Below are 11,593 nucleotides of genomic sequence, written 5' to 3'. Positions count from 1 at the left end.
GCAAGATTCTTGTTTCAGAGATCTCTGGGCTTTGAAAAAAGTTCATCTCTTGCTTCCTTTGGCAGGATAGAAAAAAAAAAAAAAAGCAGGGTGATTGGCACAATTATCCTAACCCAACCCCAGATAATAAGTAAATATGGTACCAAAATATTAGGTTGAAGGAACTTGCCTATGATTTATAACTGGATGTGCTTTGTAAGCTCATGAAGGCAAGGACTGCAGGAAGCAGGTGGATCCTCATGGCCCTGGAATTCAGCCCAATCATGAACAAAGATCCCAAGTAGAATGCTGGGAGTCTAGGCAAAGCCACACTGCCTGGGAGAGCAGAATTTCCTGGGCAGAGCACCTCTCTGGCCCCAAGCCTCCATCCGGGAGAGCCCTGCCTGGATTAAAACACATTCAAGGACTCCTCTAAGTTACAAAGTTCTTTCACAACCCACTCACGGTGCATGGGCCTGGGTGGGGAGGCACAGCACTTCCTGGCAGGCTTTTAGAATCAACAATGAAGAACCTATAAAACCCAAAGAGGGTGTAACGAACCCTTGCTAGACTTCTACAGGAGGAAGGAGCTACTAGCCTCCACCCATTTTGATGAATAGTGTCGCGGAGGTCTCCTGACACAGGAGGATGGAGCTTTTGGCTAGGCAGTAACTCAAAAGCATGTTTTGCTGTTAGAAACAGTAAGAGTTAAACACAGCTCTTTTTACATCTTCAGCCATTTTAAGTTTATGTATCCTGTCACATGATTCTCCAGGGAAAAGAAACTTCTCAATCAGTAACTCGGTGTCAAAGCACCCATGGGCCAGAAAGCAAAGGCATGGGAAGGAAATCCATTCGGCCTACAACCTGGAGTTGCCTCAAATTGCCGTTTTAAGCCTCTGTTTGCTCGGCACAGGCCTCACTCTGAGGTACGAACCTTGTTGAGGAAACTAGAATGGGAGAAAACTGGCAACAATTGCCTGAGAAATGTCCTTTAGACAAAACTTGCAGCTCTGATGAGAAGCCACCTGCTAGTAATTCCGCCTGACAAAGAGTGTGAGGTGGTCCCCTCACAGCAGGAATGAACCTGGCTGCCTGTGCACAGAGCTGGCCTTCTGGGCTGGGCCAGCACTCAGGCTCAGTCAACACAAGTTCTCCTAGCATCCTCTCCCCACCTCCCCACTAAGCCCCTCCCCCACCCCCCTTTGAAGGCATTCACTCCTGTAACACTCGTGCTGAGGAAAGGGCTTTACTTGGCGGCTTTAGGTTTACAAGATCGCTGGTGAACAATCAGTCTGTCTGGCAGGAAGGTCCTCCCACAAACATCGCAGGGAACCAACTGGCTCTGGGCACTTGACCAAGCAGCTTCGTTTAAGGCGTCAAGATCATAGAACCCCTTGGCTGCAAAAAAAAAAAAAAAAAAAAAAAAAAAAAGAGGAGGGAAATGTGTTAGTTTCCATTCAAGGGAGCCATGTTCTACTATTTATGGAAAATAGTCGCAGGAAATACCCCTGGACTGGCATTCTCAAGCAAATCGTGTGACTTGGCAGAAATTAATAAATAAATATAGTAAAATATAGGTTGAGCATTTCTGCAGGGGTTGATTGGAGTTAGCTATGAACTGGAGGCTTTTGAAAAAGGGAAAGAGAGTTTCTTGTTATGATATGCACTCTTCGCTCATTATGAACATCTTTGCTTACACGCTGTTATCTTGCAAATCTGTAACATTTGGCTTCCTTTCCGTTGGTTCTAAATATAAGCTTACACCGGGAAAGGAATGCATGTTTGTATTTTCATTCTATGCGATCCTTCCCTGGAATGTTTTCAGAGACCCACACTGACAACTGAAAGTGAATTTCAGATGAAGTCTACCCTAAAAAAAAAAAAAAAAAAAAAGTCGTCTCTTCGTTGTCATAAACTCATATGATCTTTAAGTAATTAAAATGAAGAACGCAAACAAGTTGAGGGGAAGAGGACTGGCCTTAAGGAAACAAAGGGAGAGCTGAGAGATGTGTAATCTTTTTTGGCGGGGCCTAGGAGAGCAAAAGCATATGGCTTTATTTTAAGGGAACAATGTGGGGTTTAACTTTAATAAGCCGTGTTTAAATAGAATGACTTTAGTACATTAAATTGACTATGTCCTAGAATCTCCCAAAATAGGCCCCTCAAATGTGACCAGGCACTCAAAATGTATCTGTTTTTATCATTGGCCATCAGATGTTACTTCACTAAACACTAGCCTGTGTTCATTCGATTTCTATCTTAATGGTTCACACAACCATAACAAACCTTTAGATTCTTAGCATGCCTTCTTTTAATGGAGACTTCAACCCATTAATGTGCAGCCTGCTATTTCTCTTTTAGATAAAGCAGGTACCACTATTATACAGATTATGGATGTATGTTTAAAGATTAGCTTTTATTTTTAAGTGTGTGTGTGTGTGTGTGTGTGTGTGTGTGTGTGTGTGTGTGTGTGTACTTGAATACAGATGCCTGTGGGGACCAGAGATGCTGGATGCCCTGTAGCTGGAGTTGCAGGCAATTGCAGGGTGCTAGTCATCATTGGTGCAGTGAACTCAGGTCCCTGCAAGAGCAGTATGTGCACTTAATGGCTGAGACGTCTCTCCAGCACACGAATGTGTGTTTTGAGTGCTTTGAAAACTGTAGAGAAAAGGATAGCCCTGACTTTTTCATGGCAATGGTCCTGCATAGGACTTTAACTGTGGATCCAGGAAAAGAGTTATCTGAACTCAATAACTGCACTGAGTGTGTGCGAAAGGAAGCCAATTCTATTTACCTAGAAGAGAAGGGCGCCTTCAAAGATAATAGTAGCGTGAAGCTCAAAGGAAAACTGTAGGCAAGCGAAATGATAGGAACCACCCTGCTCTCTGTCAACAGTGGCCAACAGTGAGACACCCACTTCCAGGGATTTTCAAGCTATTCACACTTCTAGCCATGTGATGATAAAGACCAAGCAGAAAAAAACGATGCAGAGCATTGGGAATGATTATTTTGGGTACCAAATGAGAAGTTCTAGGAAGAGGCATGTAGTCTCTCTAGAAACAAATACTATGATTTCAGTGGGTGAAATCCTTTTTTTCTTTTAATTTGTTTTATGTGTATGGGTGTTTTGCCTGCATGTATGTATGTGCACCATACTTGTTTGTGAGGCCTCAGGAGGTCAGAAGAGGGTGCCAGAACTTGTAGAAGTGGAGTTAGGGATGACTGTGAGCTGCCATGTGGATGCTGGGAACCCAGGTCCTCTTCCAAGAGTAGGCAGTGCTCTTTACCTCTGAGCCATCTCTCCAGCCCCAAGATACTCATTTTGAATTGTTTTTCAACCTTTCTACAAAGTCTGTTCTTGCTGAGGGCTGTGACTAGTTGGGTTTCAATAGCATCTAAAACTCTTGATAACAATCTAGATTTCACTCTATGGTTGTCATACTCTTCTTGGATCACACCTTAAGGAGTGCCGGGAACTAGCCAATGCTAAACAGCCTGTGCGGAACTTTTAGCTACACAGGGAAAATACTTGAAAGATGCTTCTCTTAATAAAAAATAACCTTTAAGGAATGAGGAAATCAAATGAGAAAAACATTAATGATAGGAATATGATAATTGAGACTGAACTTGCATGGCAATTATGTAAATATTTTTACATATGCAATGAAAAAAATCACATGTAATATAACATATAAATATATAATGTACACATAATATATAATAATATATCATGATATACAATATATTATATTATGTATTAAATTACATATTTAATGTATAATATATGATTTAAAGTATAATATAATGTATAATTATATCATATAATTATGCATAATATAATTATTACATATTATTTTTATTGTGCATAATATATTGTATTTTATATATAATATTAAGTATCACATAATATATACTGTTATCTAAATAATAACATGTAATTTATAATATAACATATATGTATATTTTTCTTTCAACTCTGTTCATACTCTGGGGACCCAGCACTCTGTGACTTTCACATGAGACAGTACAGATCCTCCTCCACTTGGGTTGGATAGTACTTTATAAATTACTGGTTGAAAAAAAAAATCTGGACATTCCACCCAGTTGTCTAGATTTCTGGTTTCATTTGCATTTATTGGAAAATATGAATGTCTTGGGCTAAATTTCTTAATGACAGCAGCAGCTGGATGAGAGCGCCTTCCCTCTGTGTTCACAGAGGAAACACGTTCTTCAGTCCGGTAACCTAGTAGACCCTGTGAGCATTTGAGTTTGGTACTCCTGCTCCATGAGGAAATCAAGGCACATTTATAAATGAAAACAAAGCTGTAGCTATTCCCAGACATATTTAAGCTTCATGGTTTTTAAAATGTTATGTGTGGTAATATATAAAAATAACTTTAGGAAAATATGGTAAATTCCCAAGGGTACCTCTCACAAGGTGTTGCCGGGACATACTGTCTTTATGTCTCAGCATCTGAAGACAAGACTGCAAAGGCATTCCAGAATGTCTTTTAAAAATACAATCTGACTTTGTCTAGGATTGTAAGTGCTGCTGATTTCAGATGCTAGGACTAGTAAGAAAAAAATAGTCAGTCTTCCAAATTTTTTTTCTAAGGACTTACCAGTAATGACTCTAACTTCTGGTTTTCTCGGTTCTGGTCTTTTTAGTTCTTTAGGCAACAAATTGTTTTCATTATGCCATTTTTTCAGACATTGTGGCTCATGGATGCTAATAGATTTGGTCCCATATTCACGGCCACAGATGTAACAAACAACTGTTGGTGGACGCTTTATCATTGTTGGCTGAAAATAATATAAAACCATTAGATAAAGGATATATGTGGAAATTTCATTTGAAAACTAGCATTTTTAATTCCAGTTATCAGGGCTGCAGAGATAGCTTAGTGGCTAAGAGTACTTGCTGCTCTTGCAGAAGACCTGAATTCAGTTTCCAACAAGTCACAACTGCCTATAACTTCAGTGGATCCAACACCTTCTGGATTCCACAGGCATCTGCAGGCGCGCGCGCACACACACACACACACACACACACACACACACACACACACACAAAATAAAAAATTATAACTCCAACCAGTCTGGAGAATTTGACTTCTGTGGTAATAAAGAGATCAAACTATGTTGTTACATGATTGAATATGGGCTTGGAAGAGAATAAAAAGGGTCAACCAGAATTCTTCACATTGTATTGTCTGAGAGGTATTTTCATTGTTTATAAGATGAATTGATTTTCTAACCCTTACATCTGAGTTGTAATGGCGGGAGATGCAACAGGAAGTGAGGCTAGAGTTCTCTCAGTAACATGAAGAGCTAATGTGCCAACATTACTGAAAATGAAAGTGTCATCAGAGGCAGGGAACTTAGGCCTGTTCACATTCTCTCATGTCAGCTTCTTTCTACTGCAAGTACCTTCACCTGTTTCTGAGTCTGGAGTAAGATCCACTACAGGCAAGACCGCTGATCAAGTTGGTAGATCCATACCCAGCCTCTTCATGGTGATCTTTATTGACAACTTGACTGGATTTGGAATCACCTGGGAGACACACCTCTGAGTGTGTTTTTGAGGGAGTTTCCTCGGAGGAGGGGAGATACTCTAAGTGTGGGTTCTATCTGACATCCCATAGGACACCATAAGGAGCCTCAGAGTTGGAGACAAGAGAACTCAATGAATACAAGGGTTTTCCACCAAGTCTGATGAACCTGAGTTGAATTCTTGAAATCCACACATTGGAAGGAGAGGATTAACTCCGGCAAGTTGTCCTCTGGCCCTCATATGCACATTGTGGCACGTGCACACACAGGCAGACAGACAGACAAATAAATAAATAAAAGCTAACTAAGTAAATAAATAAATCTCTGGATGATGGGACAAAGAGCTGCAGTGACTGGTATTTGCCCTGCTTGTTTTAATGTTTCTCTGATCCAGTCTTCACTTGCTATTCCAGTTTCTTCCTTTTGGAATGGGAATGCACATTCTGTCATTGTATATTAGAAATTTGTGGCTTTTTTATTTTACAAGGCTTCACAGGTAAGAGATTATCAAGTCTCTGATGGGCTTTGATGATGGCTTTTGAACAGTGTTGAGAGTGCTATGACTCTTTATGAACTCTTCATTATAGGAAAAGTAGGAGCCTTTGAGGCCAGGGGTCAAATGCAATGTCTTGAAAGTAATGTGTTCAGTATCAGGTTGACAAAGAGTGACATGATCATTGATTTTTGTTGTCAACTTCATTAGATTTGGAATTACCTAGGAGACACACCCTGGGTGTGTTGTTGAAGAAGTTCCCTGTTTCTGCTGTGGGTGAATGTATCTGCAAATCTTAGTCAAAATTAACCCTCCATTAAACTGCCTCTTGTCCAGTATTTGATCACAACAACAGATGAGAGTTGGTAGATAAATACTTTACTAAGGCTAATTTCATACAGTTTTCCAGAAGTTCTTAGTAAAATTATTCCATATCTATTGCATACCATACAGGCTTCCTTCTTTTCCAATTATTCCCTTTCGTGGATTCTTTGAAGAAAAAAAAAATGGAGGCCACAAAATAATGACCTGACATTTTTTTAAATGATAAGAGAAAACAAAACTAAATTATCCTACTATAAGACAATGTCAATTTGGAAGTTCAGTCCAGTAAAAAATGGTCTTCAAAACTGAAAATGAAATAAAGGTATCTCTGTCTAGAGGAACAGGTAAAGAATTCACTGCTGATAGACTTGTTGAGCCAAAAATTCTAAGAGAAGTTTTAAATGGCAAGAGGAAATAACAGCAAATAGTCTAGTTCTGTAAAAAACAAACAAACAAACAAACAAACAAACAAAAAAAACAATGGGGGAATACTATAAAACACAGTAGGTCAGTCAATAAAATAAGCTTTGGAATATTCATAGCTTTGCCATACAGAAATAATGGGCTACTTGAGGCAAAAGTATCTAAGACAGAGTTTATAGTATATATGTATGAAACAAGTTACAGTCAGCAAGAACAGAGAGTGGAACAAAACTCAAAATGAGATAATTATTAATTTGATTACATTTTTTTGAAATAGTTTTTGAATATGAATATTATGAGTCAAAGGTGTTTATTTTAATGTATATAGTAGCCACTATTTTATACAGATATATACATGGAGAGAACCTAAAATCAAAAGGTAAATGGCCAACCAAACTCCAAATATGATAAATTAACCAATCCCCAAAAGAAGGAAGGATAGTAAGAGAGAAATGAAAACATCAACCCACCGAAATATGTTGATTAATAGCATTAAAACAGGAAGACAGGTAGAAATAAGGTCAAATATGTCAATAATTGGCCAGGGCAGTACTGTTATTATTGCTTACCCTGTTGCCTCTCACTATATATATATATTAATAAGCCTGTTTTTTTCAAAAAAGTAATCAATAATTGCAGTAAATATAAATAGACTAAACAACACAATAAAGAGACATATTACTGGGCACAGTGGCTCATACCCAGTCCTAGTAACTGTAAGGAAGAAATAGGAAGATTGCCATGAGTTCAAGGCCAGCTCAAGCTACATAATGAGTTCTAGTCCAGCCTGGGTTAAAGAGCTAGACTCTGTCTCCAAAGCCGGAAGAATAAAAATTAAAAATAAATAAAAGTAGCGGGGTGGCGGCGGTGGCGTACGCCTTTAATCCCAGCACTTGGATTCAAAGCTAGGCAGATCTCTATGAGTTCAAGGCCAGCCTGGTCTACAGAGTGAGATCTAGGACAGGCACCAAAACTACATGGAGAAACCCTATCTCAAGAAACCAAAAAACAACACCACCAAAAGTAATAAAAGTAAAAGAGACCACATTTTTCATGCTAGATAAAAAGACAACATCCAACTTCGTGTTTTTATTATGAGAAATCCATTTTATGAACACAAACATGCAAATAGGTTTCAAGTGAAAGAATGGGGGAAAAATACTCTGTGTGACCAGGGGAGAGAAAGAAAGTTGATAACGCCTTACGTTCAGTGTCAGGAAAGCTTGAGTCAGATCGGTAACAAGCTGCAGGGCTGTGGAGAGCCGGGAAAGCCATGCTGGGATCTACATTTTACTGTGGCTGGGGTCATTCAGCAGGGACTAAGCCATTCTTGTGCATCAAGGATACTAGCCTGGTGATTTGTGGCTACCAGGCCCATGTGACTATGAGATCCAATAAGTGGCTGTTCTGCAGATGAGGGAATAATGGGACCAGAGATGGCAATATTTTATTCTGCAAGATGACAGCCAGGGACAGAAAGGGGAAAAGGAGCAAAAGCAAATGGAAGAAAGAGGAAAACATTGATTGTGTTCTGGGCCTGAGGAAATTGACATATTCATAGAATTTAATCTCAGTAAACCCAGCCAAAAGAGGAAACGTAGGCCTGCAATTCAGTGTTAATAGTTTTTGGAACAATTCGCGGAGAAAAGGATATTTTAAATAGGAAAATTCCAGATAAAGGGATTAGAGAGGATGGAGAAAAAAATACAAGTAGAATGTCTGTAATAAGAATATTGAAAATATGAAACTACAGGTTAAGAAATACAGGGAAAGGTTCAAACTTTCAGTTTAGGAAATGAGACATGAGAAAAAAAGAGCCGTCAGAATTTTGGAAACATCCTTCTGTTTGCAGCAAGGTGGAGTCATCACGATAATGTTACAGAAAGAATTGGGAGATGAGAAAAAGATGTATATCACTGCATCTATCATCAGACTTCATGCAGCCTAGAATAGAGAGCAGGAAGGGTTAAAAAAAAAAAAAAAAAAACAACTTAAACGTGTTATTCCTGTACTAGTAACACATAAACTCGATTGTGAACATTCAAAAGCAGAGCTAGGAGAAGGGGTGCTCTCAAAGAGCCTGAAGGAAGGAAGGGAGAGCTGAGTAGTGTCAGGAAAGGCTTGTTTATATAACAGGATTAGAAAGTAGGGTCCTTCTCCACTGGCAGAGAAAGGGGATCAAGCATGAACTGAAGATGCTGAGCTCAGAGCAAAGGGAAGAAAGAAGAAATGGACGAAGTCAATAAAGTAGTTTCAGAAAGTCAGGGTTGCTAGAACTCACAGAGATGAACTTCATCTCCTAGTATGTGATCTTCAGGGAATCAAGAGACTCAGATTCTGGGAAATCAAGTATTAAAATGATAGGACTGGGTACTGTGGGAATGTGATAGTAATTCAATTAGGAAAAAGACTCACCAACTAAAGCAAAAATGACTTATTTAAATAGAGTTGGAAGAGATGTTGGCAGCATTAAAAGGCCCCTTTTCTCATATGTTCTCTGGTAGGACTGGGAGGCTTGGAGACAGAAACAAATTAAGTAGATGGTATTTTATCCTTTGGGGAAATAAAACATGGGCAAAAAAAAAATGTATGTTTTAGAATCAACCCGCCTTTCACATAGCTATTGGTCAGCCTCCTGAAATGGAAAAAATACAAAACATGGTCACAATAAAAAACAAAACAAAAAAACAAACCACTATTATGATTTCTGACTACCAGAAGCAGAATAGATCCTAGAAGACTAAACAGCAAATTAAGAGGCCAATTAAAACCGAAATTGGAGAGCCTTCCTGAAATGTGGATTTTATTTGAGGTATAATATTTTTATTGAGCATTAAATGATACCATCAGACTGTGTTCATCAAAATAACCAGGTGCTTGTTTGTCATGTTCTCATGCTATGCGGAGTCTGATAGCCCATGAAAAGTGACTTGGGAAGCAGGGAATTCAAGACGTATGAGAAAGTATAAAGCGTAAGTCATAATTTTCGAGACACCTCCAAGTTCCCTGTGCTTTCTTTCCATGCTTTTTCATTTGGAAGGTTAATTAAATACAGGTTTTTCAGTTGAAAAAAATAAGAAGTTGTTCATTTTAGTTTGAGAAGAATGCATTTATTAAGACTCCATATGGAACCTGGATTACAAGCCAAATCCAGCATTTAACCAAGCGTAACGAGCAAAATCAATGACATGGTTCCTAAATGAAGACATTCCCATCAAATTGTCATAAAGTTTCCTCTGCGGGGGGAAAGTTATGAGCAAACAGGCTGACCCAGAGGCCAAAAGACATCTAAGAACAACTGCAAAAGACGTGGGAGAAAATGACCACCGTCAGAGGGGACGATGTCCTGCAGTGCTCTTTTTTGAGAGGTATTTGGGGTTGAACTTCAGCTGACCTGTAGCCTACTCTATGGTCTCACGTTTGACCATCTTCCCACTATGCCATACTATAGGGAAGTACAGGCAACCCAGCTGTGGCTGAGGAGAACATGCTCCCGGGTGCGTCTGAACAGTGATAAGATGGCTGGATTTGTTTTTCCTTAACATCACTATTGTTAGTCCCAAATTTCATTGAGCAATCTGTGGCTTGTGGTGAACGCCATTACCCTGATTGGCAAGGATTTACTAGCTGAGTTCTTTTTCAGTGTTTGCAGGAAGAAATGGCTTTGACAGGATTAGAGAGCATGGCCAGGAAGGGAAGACCCTACCCCTGAGAGAGCCAGCAGAGTGCCCCTCTCTTGCTCAGTGTAAGGCGGACAGCATTGGATGACATGGCAGGACAGGAGCAGTGGGAGGTCATCCCTAGGAGGACAGCAAGTCCTGTCCATGTGGAGCTTACCAGGACCAGCCAGCTGCTGTCTGAACTCGGTAGAGAGCAAAGGATTAGATTTCGTTTTCCTGTCAACATTTCAGATAGTTTTTACAGAGCTGCCTTTCCAAAAGTCAATCTCTAGTTCTGCGTGAGTACTCTTCAGGTGTGAAACACTTCATGAGAATAAGAAATGTTTGCTACGTAGGTGTGTCTATGGGTTCATTAAAGCAAATATTTGCTACGTGGGTGTGTCTATCAGCTCACTACAGTTCTGCTTTGGTCCTTTCAGGAGCAATATAGACAATTCAGGCTGAAAAGACAAAGATGCTTTAGGGAAAGCTATTATGTGTGTTTTTTAACCAGAATCCACTAACTTTTCATATGTTTTCAATCACTTTACTGGCCACTGGTGGAATTCTAATACTACTTTCCATGCAGCATCTTTTATTTTATTTTATTTTATTTTTTGCTTCATGCTTTTTTTTTTCTTCCCCTGTCAAGAGCACCTGGTCTTCAATGGCTTAGGCCAAATCTGGTTAAAACAGAAGGCAAGTGAACAGTTACAGATTTCTCTCTCAATCAGTGCACATATAACTTGTCACCCATGTGTTAATTTTTACAATGAAAATTAATGTTTCTGATAGCACTGTCAAGATAAGAGGGCAAAAATAAGGACCAAGAAAACAAACACTGGTGTGAAGGGGAATAAATACAGTCATTTCAGAGAGCCTGGAGAGATTGCTTTCAGCATCTCTCAATGGCCTTGGCATGGCTCCATGCAAAGGGAACCATGGTGAACATGCAGCTTAATTGCCAAGAGGGTCTACAAGATGAAGACCTTGTTCTGAAGGAAAAAAATAAGAGCAATGTTACAAGAATCTCAATGAGAGAAGCACTGAAAAATCAAAATGGAAGTCATTAGTAGTAGTTTCAGTAAAGGGCAAAATCATTGCACCTGTTAAATGCTTTTGTCAGCTTCACAGTGACACCAATGTGAACTTTTATAGT

At 39.4% G+C, this 11,593-nt stretch overlaps 1 protein-coding gene across 2 annotated transcripts in view; it reads right to left on the bottom strand.

The window, feature by feature from the left end:
• Nucleotides 1-1,212: 1,212 nt before the first annotated feature.
• Nucleotides 1,213-11,593, bottom strand: part of LOC114694773 (zinc finger protein 474) — a 48,225-nt gene continuing 37,844 nt past the window's right edge. For both annotated transcript variants that reach the window (XM_028871821.2, XM_028871822.2), the window contains 2 exons: nucleotides 4,605-4,785; nucleotides 1,213-1,380 (listed from right to left, as the gene is read on the bottom strand). In XM_028871821.2, coding sequence (XP_028727654.1) covers nucleotides 1,229-1,380; nucleotides 4,605-4,785 — 333 coding nt within the window. In that variant the 3' untranslated portion in view covers nucleotides 1,213-1,228. The remainder of the gene's footprint in view (nucleotides 1,381-4,604; nucleotides 4,786-11,593) is intronic.

This window comes from Peromyscus leucopus, chromosome 19, assembly GCF_004664715.2.
Source record: "Peromyscus leucopus breed LL Stock chromosome 19, UCI_PerLeu_2.1, whole genome shotgun sequence".
In the NCBI taxonomy this organism is placed as follows: domain Eukaryota; kingdom Metazoa; phylum Chordata; class Mammalia; order Rodentia; family Cricetidae; genus Peromyscus; species Peromyscus leucopus.
Note: the sequence above shows the minus strand (reverse complement) of the source record. Positions and strands in the feature narration are given on the sequence as shown.